Source organism: Limanda limanda, chromosome 15 (assembly GCF_963576545.1).
Source record: "Limanda limanda chromosome 15, fLimLim1.1, whole genome shotgun sequence".
Classification (NCBI taxonomy): domain Eukaryota; kingdom Metazoa; phylum Chordata; class Actinopteri; order Pleuronectiformes; family Pleuronectidae; genus Limanda; species Limanda limanda.
In genome coordinates this window covers 11,113,731-11,131,957 of record NC_083650.1, presented here as the reverse complement: position 1 = coordinate 11,131,957, position 18,227 = coordinate 11,113,731, and the positions used below count along the sequence as shown (strand labels likewise).

The 18,227-nt window shown below is 42.2% G+C and overlaps 1 protein-coding gene across 1 annotated transcript in view; it reads left to right on the top strand.

Annotated features, from left to right (window-relative positions):
- marchf8 (membrane-associated ring finger (C3HC4) 8) overlaps nucleotides 1-18,227 on the top strand; it is an 81,575-nt gene that overhangs the window by 20,669 nt on the left and 42,679 nt on the right. Inside the window, exon 2 of the mRNA XM_061087109.1 lies at nucleotides 1,150-1,346. Coding sequence (XP_060943092.1) covers nucleotides 1,251-1,346 — 96 coding nt within the window. The 5' untranslated portion in view covers nucleotides 1,150-1,250. The remainder of the gene's footprint in view (nucleotides 1-1,149; nucleotides 1,347-18,227) is intronic.

Sequence of the window (18,227 nt, the reverse complement as noted above, 5' to 3'; positions counted from 1 at the left end):
CATCTGTAGTGATTTATAGCACTGTGTGCTGGTGCTATTCTGAGACAACCTCCTGCTCCTGTGAAGAATCATCACCTGTGCTTTGAGAATAGACCAAAGTTTTTCTTAGAGTGCAGTGTAGGTCAGCGAAGACAAAGTCAGGAGACTGCTGTTTAAATCGGATCGGACAAATTCAGCTTCAGTATAACTCTTTTAGTTTGACGGCATGATAAGTGAAAATACAAAGCTGTCAAGCCACAAGAAAAATAATATTATAGTTAATATAGCAGTATATATAGCAGTTTATGGTTGTGAATTTTTTTATTGCAGACGTCCTTATTAGAATCTGACTTCAATTCAACCCGGGGCTCTGAAAAAGTTTGAAGTGGCTGAAGAGGTCAGTCAAGTGTAAACACACTTCAAAATGCAGCTGTAATGCTTCAGCACGTCCATTTCTTTTTTTTCATCGTGGCCTCCCCGCTCCAGTGGTTTCAATGATTTTTGTACCTTGCTGTGGCCGGAGGCCTTTATAGGTTTACTGTCCGTCATTCCCATATTTGTAATAATAACAATGATGTGTTCATATAGCACATTGCTAATATAATGTCATTGAAAATCCAAGACAGCAAACCATATGTAGGTCGACAATTTATAACGCCTTCACAGAATTTCTATTAATTTGGTATAAATATTCAGTGAGACTAGGAATTAGAATTGGGTGGTTGAAGGTCAAAGGTCAAGGTCACAGTGACCTTACAAAGCAGATTCTTTGTGTTATGAATGCAACATCTCAGGAACACCTTGAGGTGTTTGCTTCAAATGGGGTTAAAAAATTTACTTGGACTCAAAGATTAATTGATTCGATTTGGGTGATTGATGGTCAAAGGTCAATGTTACTTCACTAATCCCTTTGTTGCCTTGTGAATGTGTTCCCTAAAGAACGGCTCGAGAGAATCCCTTCAAATTTTGAACGAATGTTTACTTAGACTCACCGTTGAACTTCAAATTTCAGTTGACAAAGGTCAAAATGAAAAAAAATGTAATGTTGTTGACCTAAACTGCACTAGTTGTCAAAGGCATACAACCAGAGGGCAGTAGCTCTTGCTCTACTTAATAATGTTGTATTCCCTTGTAGCTAATCTCCATGTGTCCTCTGTGTGTCCTCTGCAGGGCGCTGTGGGCCAGGTGTCGCAATTCAGACCATCATGCCCCTTGCTCTGGCAGCGGGACAGGACGTGTGTGTGTGAGCTTCCCTGGTCGGCTCTGCTGGGATGAACATGCCACTGCATCAAATCTCTGTCATCCCCCGTGATGTCACCTCATCACGGGTGTCGGGCAGCGGTAAAGCGAAGGACAAGGACAAGCAGGTATGTGATGAGTTAAAAGGCCAATTCAGGTCATGCTGCTTCAGGCTTAGCACACAGCTGAGGATTATGGGGAAGTTTTTATCCAACAAAGTGTAGTTTTGAATCCTACATTAGCAGGGCTGAATTCTCATCTCAGCACCATAAACAGATTTTCAGACTAATATCCCACATATATGATATTTAAGGCAGTGCATTTACACAGTTTGGTTTTATTACAGCGTGTTTTATCATTGATTCAGCTATCTTGGTTGATGTTTATTTATTTTATTTCAGCACTGTATAAGGTTGTTTTCCATCACACACACCCAAAGGAAGTAATGTTTGCCAGAAGCCTTAAAACATTTAATATATATATATCTGTTCCGATATTGTATTAATTGCATTATTGTTTTTGTGCTGAATCTATTGAAAAGACGTCTGGATGCAGAAAATAAGCTCAGTGGGTTTTATTTTCTAATTGAGAGTGAAAGTAATTCGAGGTGGCCGGTGGAGAAAAGGATCCCGCAGGTTCCCCAAAGTTATTCATCAAGAACAATCAGGACGTTTTTTAATGCCAGACGTGTCAATCCCAGCCCAACACAACAAACTTCTGCATTACAACATTTCTACTCAAACAAATGATTTCTTGGCTGCCTGTGGGTTGAGCTGAGGTTTTGCATCTAATGAGTTTGTTCAGAGTTTGTTATGCTTTTCCATTTGTTGTTACACCCGCCTGTGGGCCATCTGCGTGTGCAGTTATGTGGTCAATTCCCAAAGGTACCACATTTATGGTGATTCATTTATTCACGGTGTATTGTAAAGGGTGGTGCAATGTCATAGCAAGAAGGTTTCCGGTTTGAATCCCTGCTTGGCTGGGGCCTATCTTTGTGAACTATGTGTGCGGTCATAAAGGCTTGTTTTTCTCTGTATAGTTGCATTCAGACGTCCACTGAACTCTGGATAATCTCCTGACATTCTCCATAGGGGCTCTATATGACAATGAGTCGGAGGCTCTAGATATTCTCTGGAGTTTCTCCTGCAATCGCTGAGAAAAGACTCTGGATGATGACAGAGTGTGATAAAACAGGATTTTTCTTATATCTGAGTTTTTTTTAAAATTCAATTTGTCAGCAATAAAGCAGAAAATCAGTTTTCAATAAGAGCTGTTCTCAGTTCCACATCTTCCCTCCTCTCGGTATCTGTACGGCAGCAGCAACAAACACGTCAACAGTGAAGTGCTCTTAGAGGGCAGTAGCTTTTTTGTTGTTGTTGAGCTGTTGTTGAACTCAACCAAGTGAGTTGCTAACACAATATGTCCGTCATGTGTCTATCTCCTCGGCCTCGTCTGATCACAATAGAGTCCTGTAAGTGCAGCAGCACAGGTGTTCTTGAGAGGCTTCTTCACACTGCATATGACGCTGTGTTTCTATGGAGTTTCTTTTCTGTCTGTGTTCAAGAACCTGCACTCGTTCATTTTTAATTATTTATTTATTCATGTTCAGATTTTGAAAAGCCTACCCTCGAAATTCGGGACTCTTTCAATCGTCACTTCTCATCTGTACTCAGATATTCTGTTGCTTCAGTTTGAGTCTCTCTCAGATTTCGGCTCTTTATGCCGTGACAGCCGGAAGCAGAAGGTATTATGTTTTCATGTTTTCTTTCTGTCTGTCCCACTATTGTGAATGCAGTAACTCAAGAACACCTTGAGGGAATACCTTCAGAATTGGAAAGAACATTCAGTCCGACTCAGAGATGAACTGATTAGATTTAGACAACCTTGCAAATCATTTTGTTTCCTTCTGAACGCATTATCATAAGAACGCCACTAGAGAATGCTTTCAAATTCAGAAGTTTACTTGGACAAACAGAGTAACTGGTTAGATTTGGGTGACCTCACTAAACATCTTTTTCCTCATGATCAGGATATCAAATCTGCCGTTAGGAATGGAAATCTCATCAAATTTCCACCAGTCGATGCAAAGATGAACTCATTCGATTTTAGTAGTCAAAGGTGCTCAATAACCTCATAATGAATCTTAGAATTTTTGTTTCTGTAGAAACAGCTCTGTGTAGCGGAGGTGTACAACTGCAGGGAGGTTTTTCTAGCTGTGAAACGACCCTGTAATAATCCCCCAACCAATGGAATCCCGGATAGGACATTGACAACATCTTGTAGATTAATGTTAAACCAGGGTCACCGGGTCAATCACCAACAAAGTCAAAGACCTCAAACATGTGTTTTTATTTGAATGGTGCTTTTGCTTTATTCAAATTTAATTGGTAAATCTAAACCTTAATGACCATGCTCTTGACTATAGATCGAAAAACCTCCATTAGTTTCACCATCTGTGTTGTACAAGTTATAGCACACAAGCTGAAAATCGACAGTGGTATATGTGTTATTACTTGCGCACACACACACACACACACACACACACAAACACACATTCACACCTGATGATTATTTTTTAAGCCTCACCGTGAAGCTCAAAATCCGGCCTTGTTATTGCAGAAGCGAAAGTAAAAGCTGTTTTCACGTTGTGTTGTTAAATAAAGGTGTGGGTTTATTTTAGATACATGCACCTTTTCAAACAATGCATGCTTAACAGGATAAAGGGGTTTAAACTCTGAGAGCAGTCATAGCAAGGTTACATTTGTCTGCTGGGGAATAAAAATGTAAGCTTTAGCATGTCCATGGGGGGAATCTGGTCCCCTTTGCTCCCAAGAGTGCAGAGATCCAGCCCTGCACCTCTGCGGTCAACACCACTCTGTCTCTCTGTCCGTCTCCTCCTGGCTAAGGCCCCCCCCCACCCCCTAACCCTAACCCTAACCCTAACCCCCCCCCCCCCCGGGAATAAGTGGATAACAGAGGCGAGTCCCGTCCTCCCTGTGGGACCATCAGCACATAACCGAGTGGAGGAACAGGGAGAGGAGCGTTTACTGTGAATGCTGATCAGCTTGAGGGGCTGGGAGGTGTGTGTATGTATGTATATATGTGTGTTTGTGTGTGTATGTGCGTGTGTGTGTGTGTGTGTGTGTGTGTGTGTGTGTGTGCCCAAAGCTTAGTCACAGAGCACAGGCCCATCTGGCCCTCTCGACAACACAACTGGTCTTTTTGCACCTCCAGAAAAAAAAAAAAAAATCCAAACTTTCCTTCTACTTAGAATTCCGAGTTAGTCAGCTGCTCCCGTAGAGAGCAACACATCTTTAACTGTTGCCGGCCCCTCGCTGGCCTCTCTCCTCCGAGCTCCACTCAAGTTCATTTGTCGTCCTCGAAATCCTCTTTGGACATGTGCTTGTGGGCATTTTGTCAACGCGCTGCCCACCTGAGGACTCTAAATTGAGGTATAGGAAATATTTATGGAGAGGAAGACTTTGATTCCTTGGGGGGAAAAAGGAAAGAAAATTAAAATTCCCTCACAGTTCTCGGCTGTGGAAAATAATACGGTCAGATTTGCTTGAGTCTGGGCTTTTTGATAAGGCGTGCAGCGTATGGATTATGCATGAGTTTACAATAAAATAAGGTAGGTAGCGAAAGAGAAAAGGCCTAACTTATTTAGCTGTTTGAGGTTTATTGGTCTTGTGTAGTTTCTGAAATGAGCCGTCGGTGTTTGTTTGCTGATTATCGTGTTTCTTTAATCCCTCTGCATTGTCACTAGCTGCTGTTATTTACACGAGCAGCTTGTGATAACACCCAGCTTTTCACAGTAAAGCTTTGGCGGACGCAGCTGCAGCAGCTTCCCTTTTCACAGGCGCACACACCAACGACCAGGGCCTTGCTCACGCTAGTATTATATTTAGCAGTGTACATGTGTGACCGTGTGCACACTGAACACTGTGATACTTGATATCCACCGCTTTTGATGCTGCATGTATTTTTTATGAAAGCACAGAACCTTGGGAGCTTTGTCCTTCAGTAAGTGTGTGTGTGGGAGTACAGGAGGACAGAGAAGACTACCTGTCTCCACTCTGATGTTGGGCGGTTCGAGCTCCTGGACTCTGATAGAGCATCTCTGGGCTTTGTAGAGGCCGAGATCAAACACTGACCGCCACAGTGAAAAGTCCCAGTCGAGCTTCCGGGCGAAACAGGGGATGTTTTGTGTGTCTGTCTGTGCTGATTTAACAAAGCAGTTCTAATACGGTGACACAACCTTTGCTTGTTAGTGCTTCTCCACCAATGAATCTGCATTCTTGCAGGTTTGCTGTATTTTGAAGTATTTTGGCTGAAATGACAGGTAGCGTCCTGTTTAGCACTCAACGTAAAAATGTTAACTCTATATACAAATGTGCTTTAAAAAAATGCTAGAAAATATGTTCCTCAGCCTTGAGGCAGGGAGACATTTTCCAGACATTTGGTGGATCTAAACTGTTCAAATCCTTCCCCTCCAGATTGTGCTGCCCTGGGGCAAGCAAATGGAAATACCATGATAACTACCCAGAAAGCCTCGAGGCTGGGTAAACTAGGCATGAAATGCTGAATTATCAGGAAAAGGGAGTGTTGGAGTGTTGTGTGACTGAAATCTATAAGGATTTAACCGAAGCTGGTCACAACATGTTGGAAACAGAGAATGTGATTGGTTTCCTCTGCATGGATTACAGGTGCAAGTCTGTCATTTTCCACATTTGTGTTTCCTCTGGGATGTACATACATGCACAAATTATCTCCTTGTGACACAGACACTGTACACATGCTAATCCAGTTAATATATAGGTCACACAAATGTAGACGTGTGCACATGTTTTCACTCACGTACATCACATGTAACCACACATACAAGCAGGAGCCCCTGCGTTCAGCCTGATACACACAGCAGAGGCTGGGCAGAGAAGATAACTCACAGCCTGAATTCTCACCATATTGGTTGCAGTTTTTATAGAGATAGAAATAATGTGCGTCGGCAAAGTGACCTACTTCACATTTGCCACTGGTGGAATCCAGAAAAATGTCACAAATCCGTGAACATCTAGATTGAAATTCTAATTACTGTCGGAGAAGTGTTGCCTCTGTGTAGTGGTAGTAATAATTAGCTCTTTTATACCAGAGTTGGCGTATTTTAAATGCGAGTAAACCTTTCCCATTACCAGAAGAGGAGTTTGCCTCTCAGTTTTTCCCACTGGATGTCACAAACGTGCCAGAAGCTGAGCAGCTTTCTCCCCTTTCACATGTCCATCACAGAGCCGGGACTGAATCCTTATCGTTAGTGGCTTTTTTGAACAGTGGAAAAAGAGGCTTAAGTTGATTTGATTGATTCTATTTAAAGCGTCTGAAGGATCTGCTATATTTTTTTAATCATATTTTAGTACATTTTATGTCAAAACATAATGAAAACACAAGTTCTCAAAGTCACACGTCCCTGTTTTAATCCAAAGCCCAAAGATATTCATGACAGATAACGGAAAAAAGCAGCAATTTATTATATCTGAGAGTCTGAAACCATTTGTCATTTTTTGCTTGATAAATGATTTAAACTCCGGACTTTTTAGTTTTTATGTATGACTCACTACCCACAATGTCTTTGGCTGTAAAGCTGCTGCTGTTATTTCTCCTTCTCTCTTACTATCCGAGTCTCTCTTGTGGATGTGCACTCATCTAGCAGGTACACAAACACACACACACACAGGCCAGAATCTGGTGTTGTTAGCAAGCGTCTCCCAGAGGACCCCACTGTGCTGCGTCACTTGAGGTCGAAGTGCTGAAAATCATAATTAAATGTGGAAGAGCCGACATGGTGCCAAGGCCTTTTGAGGGCCTCGACTGCTGTGAGGAAGGACTTTGCCTCACTTTGTTGAAGATTACATTTCATTAGCTCCTGTGACGGCTCCATGGGTTATTTTACTTTCTTTTGATAGCTGTGACACCCTGTGCTATATAAAGTTTTATATACCGTGTGCTATTACAGTTGACCCATAGCAGGAGGAAATAATTAGCCCCCCTCAGCTGCTCTGTATGCGAGCAAGTGCGGAATGGAAAGACTTTGCTTTGTCTCTGGTGTGAGGGGGCGCGCTCCTCATTGTGTGGATATCAGCTATTAGCAGAGAGACGTTCAGAGGAGACCATCTTTACTAATGCACCCCCGGCTCATCACCTTCCACTACCTCCACCCACACACACACGCAGCTATATCCTTGTTAGGACTTTGCACTTTGCACTCATTATGGACAACCTAAAACATTATTCCGTACCTTAATTGTTTCCAATCCATCCTTAACCTAACCACAATTCACAACTTGCCCCGATTCTTAACCAGGACCATTAGAAATTAGGTGTTTTCCGTCATTAGGATCAATTGTTTTTTTGCCTTATGGTTTTACCAGCAGCAAAATAATCATCCTCATTGTTAAAACATTACATCGTCCGAGGCGAAAGCTACAAGCAATCCTGTGAGCCTTCTTTTTCTAATATTTAATGCTGTCTCAACTTCATGCCATCGGTGTGAAAGTCTGAACCATAAGAAAAACTTTTTTCACACTGCAGATGGTCTGGTCTGAGGTCTGTCGGACCATTTATACTCTGGTATACTTTGGTGTGAACTACACTGAACAGTCTGAAGGTCAGGAACAAACAATGCAGGTGTGAAAGCAGGTGTTTTATACTGGGAACAAAATAGGGTATTAATGAGTGTACACACATGCTTACATACTAAAACTTAACTGTTAGATTCAGCAAGTAAATATATCTTTATCTCTCTTTGCGGATGTCCCCTGTTGAAAAACACATTTTCAGATGATATGATTTACATATTCTGTGGGCTGTTGTGTAACCTGCTTTTACAGATATATGGCTATTAACCCACTAGCCTATGGGGATTTGCTCAGCCTGTCACAAGCTACAGGAACAGAAAGTGCACCTGAACTCGAAAAGCTCTCAGCTGTAAACCACCAATTTCGCCAGAATGCATTTTAAGGAACTGATGTAATACTTTTTTTGTTTCGATATTTGAGATTTTGAATATCTTTGTTATTGGAGTGACTGTGCACAAAGACTCAAGTGAAGAGCCAGTAGATAACCAGAAGCAGACAAACAGAGATGAGATGATTCCCTGGAGGGAAACGTGAAATCAACACAAGACATGTTTAAAGCTCGTTGGCTCTGTGGCTCCAGTCTCTGCTCTGTTCTCCATCCAGAGCTTTCCGTCGCTCTTCTGTTCTTCGTTGGGTGCATCCGAGGACGCTGTTTAATTGCCTGTGACACCTTTGACTTGACTCCTGTGACTGACACGCCCCCGAGTATTCAGCCACTTCCGGCCAGATCGATGGTGGATGCTCTCCCACAGAGCCCAGATTAATCTTCCTGAGGAGATGCTCCAGATGTTTCCCTCGCTGGTGCAACCCGTGCTCTGGTTCTGTGGAGGCTGATGCTGCCTGATGGAAAGTCTTCATTTGGAGCCACACGACCCCAGGTGTATAATGAAAGTGCGATAGCACTCACAGCTCGGTCATACTCCATCATGGTGACCAGTATGTGGTGTGCACGGCCCCATAATAAGTCTCCTGTGCACTAAGTATATGACGGTGAGCAGTCAGATGCTCGCCTGTCACAGAGGATATAGTAATGACAAAAGATGTTGGTCATTTGGAGGGATCGTTTATTTCATCGTCTTCCACACTGCGAGGCTGTGTCTTATTCTTCTCCATTCCCGATTCTCTCATCCTCTTGATGCAACTTCCTCCACCCCCCCTTTTATTTTCATACTCCTCCATCATCCTCTCATGGTGTTATTCAGTGGCAGATTAGTGTAGTTAAGCTCTGGGCCTATGGATTCATACTTGTGACCACACAGTGATCTCCTCTTTGTTGGTGTCTGGCTGTCTGGGGAGGTAGACAACTGCAGACTTGTAAAAGACAAAAGCTACGACTGCTCATACTGTAAATCAGCACCTCAGAAAGGTCAGAAGGGGTTAGAGGTAATAAGAGTCAGTCTGAGACACATTGCCTCAAAACATGTGTCAGAAGGATGAATGTTTTAAAAAGTTAAGGTACAGGTAAAATCTGCTGTATGGAGATATTTTTTAAATGAACCCATTTGTTATATTTGAATACCCAGTTTTTTAGAGATGGTGATGAAGCTACTTACATCAAGTCTTCATCTGTCACTGAGGAAGAAAATCTGTTGTTGCATACATGGAAGAAAGGAAATCAAAGATTAACAATTTGTACCTGTTTTTGTTTTAGGATGTGTTTTACTCTAAGTCAGCGTTTTGATATAGGTGACATTTTGATGGTTTATGCTGTTTAAGAAAAAATGAAAACATCAGAGCTGCAAAAACTGCAAAACTCATTGAAGCACATCTTCAATAAACTGAATTTCTTGCATTCTCATTAAAGTGTGCACATTGCAGCTGTGTGTTGGGGGAAATGGAAATCAAATGAAAACATGGTATTGGAAGTTGTTACAGAATGAAATGATCTAGATCAGAATTTATGTAATTTCTCACCTTAACTGCCTGCATGTACTGTATAAGCAAACAAATAATTTCCATTTATTTACTAAATCTTGTATTATAAAGCACTGATTATTTTATACCTTTGATTATATTTTATATTTCTATTTATTGTTATTGGTCTGCATATATTTCAATTCTTGGCTGGAGCGACTGCAACAAAACCCAATTTCCCCCATTGGATCAATACAGTATTTCTGATTCTATTCAAATCAATGATGAAAAATCTCTTCTCAGATATTTGCTGCCCACTGGTGCTGCAGTGATTCTGTGTCAAGTAACAAAAGGTTAAAACCTTGTGAGATCATCACTTATCGTCAGAGAAGAGCTGCAGCGGAGCCAAATTAGGTCAGAAATGCTGTTATGAATCAAACGCTGGAAACATCAGTGTAAACCCACCAGCTTTGTTTCTAAATCAGAGGTTGGAGTCTTGGGGGGCAAATCTGCTGTTTTAGCCTTATTATGCTTTACTGCTGGGGGAAGAATCTGTGCTTGTTAATGTTTTAAAAGAAGTGCAGGATATACAAACAGCTTCTATAGGCAGAGTGAAATACCAGATGTTTGCTGCTTGTTAATATTTACAGTCTGAAAGTATTTTTAAAATCTTGCAGTCAATCTTAAGTAGACATCCAGCTCCTCAAAGTATCTCAACAAAGCTTCATCCTGTACAGCTTGTGCAAATCTACTCGATCTCCAAGTTGTGTCTTAGCCTGAAGGTTGAGGAAATTTTTTTGACACACGGAAAACATTTTATATCGGCTATGAGAAGTCTTTCTTGAAGGATTAAGGACACTTGGTACGTTGTAAATAACACTCTATTATGCCTTTGCATATATTGCCCACTATCTACTAATTATTATTTCTTTGCTACTATTTTATTACACTTTTTGTACAGTGTAAACATAAAGAGCAGCTGATTTGCACTCCCTAGAGTCATGGTGAATTAATTTACCAACTGTCAATATTTGTGTATATTGTCTATTGTTTAGTTTGTTTGCACTATTCTTTACTTAAGTTCATTGTTAGCTAAACCAGAGTCACATTCCCTGTATGTGCACAGATACTTGGCCAATAAAGCCGACTCTGATTCTGAACACATGTTGCCTCTTGATGATTCCGTTTATGGACGACTGGATCAGTTTCGAATGAGAGCAGCTAACAGCTAATAGGCAGCGTGAGTCTTAATGACTCATGGGTCATCTGCCACTTTTAAATCTGTGAAATCATGTTCTCATTGCTCATTTTGTTAATCCCCTGCCTGTAAATGATTCAGCTGCATGAAGGCAGAAGTACCTGGTTTCCTGATGAGGCATCGTAATGGAATTTGTAGTGTCCTGTTCTCGTTCTGCTTACTTAAGAGAGAGAAACTGCCGGGGTCTGCCACAGAGTTGACCAATCCTTTGTAAGTACAAACAATCATTAAATCATTGTTTGAGTGGCCGTATCAATGCTGAGGACATTTGGTTTATCTCCTAGAGCATAACAACCTGAGAGAGATGTTGTCCATCTCTGAAAAACTGTTTCTTTATTGATTCCTTTGCAAAGGTTTTAAGCTTCTCATAAGGATGGGGTACATTACATACAGCACATCTAATGCAGTCTTAGAGCACTCAAAGACGGATGCATTGAGTGCACAGCTACATTCACACACATCTCCAAACGACAGATGTTCAGCTATTTTCTATTGCACACACACATAATTGAGTACATTCAAATAACAGCCAAATGCATAACACCGACAGCTCGAGTGTCAATGTTCCAGTGACCATTCGGGCCTCTATCAAAATCTTTCAGTAAGTGGGCAACTCTTTCCATATTTATCCTAAATAATCTCCCAGCCATGTCCTCCCTTAAGAAGCAAGTTGGTTTCTGTTCCTTCCAGTTGAGAAACATTAAAGTTTTTTATTAACTTTCCAGCAATGTGCTACACTAACTAGTCAGTAATTTACCATGAAGACACTGGTTGCCTCCGCACCATCGTCTGCTCAGCTGTGATGCTACTCTGCTATGTGTGCTTCAGTATTGTATTGTAAACAGAAGAGTTGGATGCTCTCTGCTGGACAAACAATGTGATGCCAAACCTTTTGATATCAGACAACATATATGCCAACACCAATATATCTGATAGGCCAGTATGACCTGATGAAGTCTGCTGTCTCATTTATCGGTCGGGCTCGATGCCCTGTGGTCTGGCACTGACTTTAACCAGAGGAGAAATGTAGTGCAGGTTCAACACGTACTGAGCAAGGCACAGAGACCGGCCAGGTACGAGAATAAAAAGATAAGGGGGAATGAGAGTACAATTATAGTCCGTTGTATACACGAAGAAAGCAAGAGAGATAGGAGCATGCTGTTGCCGTAGAAACGGAACAAGGCCTGAATAAGAGCACATTAGCAGGAGCAAAGCAGCAGAGCCAGAATGTGGAGGAACATTCGTCTGTCGCTCACCGCAAACATGCTTCAGCTTCTATCAGAGCTGTCAAATGTTGTATGTGCCAGCAGTGCTCAGAGTATTATGGGTAGCGGGCTCTGCGAGGAAGGATGGCATCCGCTGTCTAACTCCACGTTACTCACCTCAAGACTTTTGCAAGAGCCCCGTGAATCAGAAAAAAAGTGTCTCCTCTGTGAAATCGAGGTGAAGCATGTGTGTAAGAGCAGGAGGAGTGGATCCTCACTGTCACTCCTCTGTCGTTTTGATTGATGTGTTTATTCGAACTCTCGGCACCTGACACACGAGCCCAATGAGGCTGGTGGCTGCTCCGTTATCCATCGGCACAGGTCACGCTGCCAGCGGTGACGCCAATCAGGCTGTTTCTTTTGAATGATTGTGTGTATGAAGGCAGCTTTTCCCCACTCTCCTCCGTCCTCTGTCAGGACTGTAGCCTTCCTCTGGCTTTTGAATAGATTATGATGCTGCTGTATGTGAAACGTGAAAATCTCAGGCCAGTGAAACAAGACGAGCATTGGGGGACAGTCAGGAAGATGAGCCATCACCATGGAAACCACCTCCCAAGGACTTTGAGCTCCTTTCAGGGTTGTTTTTGTCTCTTCACGTCACTGCACAAGGACTCCTTATGTGAGTGTTGAAGGATCAGACCCTCCTGTCGGAAACACCATTATCCAGTTTAAGGTTAACAAACTGAAATGGACACCAACCATCAATGTTGTTTGTTTCAACACAGTATAAGGGCCATGTTGAAGAAAGGAAAAACTAAGCTAACAACAATGGAGTAGTTCTTTAACAAATTTGTAATATCTGAATAAGTTTATAAGGAGCTAAAGTTTCTGATTGGCACTAGAAACTTTTCCGCATGCGCACATGATATCTGTCAGACCACAGTGCATATCGGCTTCCTAGGTTTCCTAATCCGAAGTGAAGGAAAACGATTGGTCTCTATGCAAAGCAGGTGAGACAATTTATGATACTATGGTTATGATGTGACAAAAGTTGAAATATGAGTAATATGAAAGGTCAAAGGTCACATTGGACTCTTGAATGTGATATCTCAAGACCAACTGGAGGGATTTCCTTCAACTTTTTATCAGTTGTCACTCAATTCGGATCAACTGATCAGATTTCAGTGGTCAAAGGTCACGGACACCTTATATGACTCTGGAAAAAGAAATGATGAAGAGAGAAACTACACTGGCTGTTGGCGGGATACAACTGCAGTGCAGCATTTAGTTGTTTGTAGTCACTGATTTTTTAATTGTATATTCGATTTGGGAGAGATGAGTCACCACAGTTATTGACGCACAGAGCAGAGGCTGCTGCGTTTACGGCTGCACACACGGACAATTGGAAATGTGCAGATCTGGGAAAGAGAACGGGTTTAAACTTCTACTGGCAGCAAACCTTTAGAGTGAACTTGCAGTATCGAAGTACATACGGTTCGTAGGAGCAAATCAACCACATGACTGAAAGCTGAAACTACTACAATGCGACACACAAAGATGTGATGACACAGGGCTGGGCCAAGACAATGGTGTATTAGTGGCATGTGGAAGAGGATCTGATGCGTTTCTCCTCTTGAACCACTCAAAGTACTGAATACAAAACATATAGGCCACAGCTGATCTCCCAGGGAGCGGGATCACTCCGCTGAACAAACGGCTGAAACTCGAGCTGCGTAAAAAGGGAGCGCTTTGTGTTTATCAGGAGAACTAGTGCAGTGTGTGTTGTAAAGATGCCTGTTTGGAATGGGCTGTTTACTTGGTCTGTGGTGATGCTGGCTGCAGCTTTGAAACTGTAAAAGTAACTTGCAGTAATTGAGGCGAGCAAAGAATTAAATCTGCAGAACCCCGAAGCTGCACCAATGCTGCTGCACTAAGAGCTGTTCACCTGTTTATTCAAAGTTTCAAAGAAGTTCGACTCAGTGGACAAAACCCTGAACCTGTTACTGGTGCTGTGAGTACTCTGTTGCTGTGATCGAAGAATTCAATTACCTTAATGAGCCCCTGCTGTCGCTGCTACAGAGCACTGCTGACCTTTTTATTCAAAGTTCATTATAATTGAACGGATCGCGGGTCTAAATTTGCATCAAATTCAATACTACACTTTATTGGTCCCTTGACGATACGCATGCCAAGTGTGAAACCGATAAGATAAACAGTTCTTGAGATATGCGAGTCACATGGAGAAGGACAAACAGAGATTTCTGGAATTATCAAATAGATATAAATGATGATGTCACGTCTTATTTTGACAAAACAGCTGCCCCTCTCCCTGAGATGCCTCACACACCTAAATAGGGTGTTATGTCTCTGAAATGTGCAATAAAAACACACATTTCAAAGAGGAATGAATATCTAATCACCAGCTAATGATGGTGATGTTTGCGCTTGCCAGAGACTTCCCTGTATAGACGCTATACGACTATAGGCTGAGATAAAGGAGCGAGCAGCTCATTAGCTATAAAAACTTTAAGGAAAGGTTGTTGTTGTAAAAGAGAGAAGGAGGAGAAATGAGCGGTGGAGAATTGGTGTTTAAGCCAAAAGATGTCATCAGGAAAGCTTCACCATCTGCTCCCTGTTTGAGAGTTGATTTCAGTCCCATTTCGTGTGGAAACTCTGCTCTTTACCGATGACATTTGCCTAAAAGCTGCCGACACACAGACTCGGAGCTGATTGGGCTAATATTGACAGGGTGGAGGGGCGATCGGAGCAGCGAATGGAAGGAGGTTTGACTTAATGGTGCGTTGGTGGAAAATGTTGATGAAGAGAGAGGAGGTAGAGGCGGATGGGGAATAGCAGAACACGTTGCAGATGGGGGAGCTGAGTGTGAGCCAGCTGGGAGCGATGGGATTTTAACTCCATGTTTATCATCTCAGAAGTTATTCACTTCACGCTGACTCTCCTCCTAACCTGAGGTGGAGCAGATGATTTCAGAGAAAGCAAGGCCTAAAAGTTGCGGTGTGATATGCTTGGCAGTTTCCTTTCACAGAGGCAACCTTTGTGTCCTGAGGAGTTGGAACGCTGCATGTAGGCCTCGCTCTGCCTCCCTCTCTGCTTCATGTGAGCGGCAGCGGTTTTGTAGTGTGACATTGTTGCTGTTACAGTAGAAACAGCCCTCCAGGGGGAGAGCAGTCAATCAAAAATACGTTTTATGTAAATATCACTTTGTTGTTTCGAATCTTCTTTTTTTACGCTGTGATGCGCCTCTTGTCCATCTTGTCTCGTTGTGTCGTAAAAAATGATCTGAAGCAAGTCACATCAGCTTCCCGTCGCCTCATTGTGAGTCCTTCGCAGCTGTGTCTTGTGACATGGAACAATCCTGTGCCATTACGTCCACATGGAGATGAAATGGAGCAAACACGTTGACGAGCAAAGGGCTAGTTAGCGATGGAAACCGCGACCTTGTTCTCTGTTGATCCAGCATCACGTCGGAGGTGACGATCTTGATGAGAAGGTGGAAGGATTTTTGAGGCTGCGTTCTGCATTAGCGGGAGTGCAGTGAGGGATGTTTGCAGCTGAGCAGAATAGGGGAGGGACCTGTGACCTTGAGGTCGAGGTCACTGTGTGCAGGGGACCGTCACATCTCATGTGTTGTAAAGATGTCCCCATGACTCACCAGAAACCCCCGCTGCTGCATTCAAACTGAAATACCTGAATAACACTGTGTTAATCATTGCATTGCACTGTTTTGCTTGGCCGTGTTATTGCTGCTCATACTTTGATTAATTCCCAATAATTAGTTCTGAGGAGCAAACTTTTTAATTTGGTAGTAATTATAAGGGAAATAGAGGCACTGTAATTACTACAGATGCTACACTTCCAGTTCATTTCCAATTGCTAAGATAATATAACCATTAAAAAGAGTTTAACTATTCTAGGCAGCCAGTGCAGAGCAGTTATTAGTCAGTGTTTAAAGAACACACACAGTGTCTACGTTATTAGGTACACCAGTAAAAAATGCGACCTATTTAAATTACTATGCTTCAAAAATATGTTTTCTACTGATAATGATCAAAATACACGTCTTTCATCCGCTGTTACCTTTTATAGGAAAGAAGGATCCAGTCCTTGGGTCTCTTGAAAGGCATTATATAAATTCAAGCTGTTATTATTCACTACATAATGTGAAATATTCACTAAATCACATTTGATGGTTGATCATTATTATGATGGAGGTTGTTATACATTTTGATATACTGCATGTCTACCCTGGTAGGAGAATTTGTGACTGTTTAATGAAAAGAGCAATATAATAGTAATGCATTATCATAATAAAGATTATGATTATTGTTCAGGGTGTTTACTGAATGAGTATCAAAGGCCTCTGGCATGCGAGAGAGTTATTGCTATGCGACATATGGAGCGAACTTTAACATAATGCATTTAGAAATGTATTGAATATACAGTTTGCACTAGAGAAAAATGCATCCTTTAGATTTTACAAGGATATTGTAAAATGAAGTGTTTACCCCAAGAAAAGCTTTTGTTTTGAACTTGAGTTTAGGGTACGTGCAGGAGTATGTCAGCAGGGGGCAGTAGAGATGAGACTCGCTGTCCCTTATTGCAAATGGATTTATTGCTTCTGATGTGTCACAACATTAATATTAATTGAATCTGTGTTGTCTCTCAAACTTTTGGGTAAAAATAGATAGAAACCTGCCTTTAAATCAGTTCTTCAGTCCTCACAAAGGTATTTTGTGAGCTTAAATGATCACCTAAATGTGACTTGTTTCCTCCAATAATTGATAATAAGTGGTCTTCAATCTAACTAGTTATTTTTTGTCATTGCAAACAACTGTATCAGTTATATCCTAATATATCTAAGCTCCCTGTTTTCTCCCTCTCATTGAAATTTCAAGCTTGTGGGTTTGAGCCTTCTCAGCTATTCAGAATGCAAATGTGAACCTCTCAATGAATTGCTGGCACAAGCCAAGTTAAGACGAACAGCCTTTAAATGCAAATTGCTGCCGCTACTGCTCCGGACCGTGTTTATCCGGGAGCCAAATGAGACTGGACCTTTAAAATGTGGATTGAAGTGGGAGGGGAGGACAGATTCATGGCTGCATCCTTCATCCATCATCAGTGCGTGCAGGTGGGTGTAGAAGAGGCTGCACATAAATCCAAGGTTACTCGCTCCAGGTAGCTGCAGTGGAGTGAATAGCTGTGAATTCCACTGGTGCTTGGAGCGTCAAAGCTTCTAATGCTACAAAGAGGCTGGGTTGAAGAAATGAAACTGTTTGAGGAGTTTGTGTTGTTCTGTATCGCCTTTTGCTCACTGGCACCACACCACACCGCTGAGGAAGCTGTCCCCTGATGGTCGGACTTAAAGGAACCATTCATACTTTCATATGAAGCTACATCAGAGTGAAATCAGGTTTGAGTCTGTGCCATGTCCACGTTACATCACCACTGTCGATAAGATGGGCTGATGCTTTTTCTCTGCATTCTCACTGAGGTTGCTGGCCCATGGTTCGAAGGCATGGACAGAAGGTTGAGATGCAGGAGAGTTGGCCCTTGTGACCTAGGGGGTGTTTGTTTGCCAGGAGCGCCCCCCTACCACCGCTGAGAGCTCTCTTCCTGCAGAGAAGCTGTTCACGACCTGATCAGATCTCTGAGGGGAAGGTAGATTTATAGGTGCAGCTGCGGCTGAAGAGGATATTTTTGCATTTCAAGTGTTTGCATGTGTTTCTAATACCGCCCCAGTGTATTTGTATCAGTGTATTTGCAATGCAGACCTCTCCACCTGTCTGGAGGTCACTAATGGGGCGCCATCTGTTCAGCAGCAGGTGATGACTGATGATGTCATAGCTAGTGGCCTGAAGGGAGCGAGGCGGGTGGAAGAAGGGATGCATTAGTGTGCATTTGTTTTTATATGAAATACTGAGATCCTCTCTGCAGGGATGCACATGGGAAGCATAAATTCAACATAGATCTAAGGAGAGTTTTTAAAGAGATGGCTGAATGTTGGTGCAGCCTTTGAAAAATCCTCCGTTCTGCTTTCCAGCA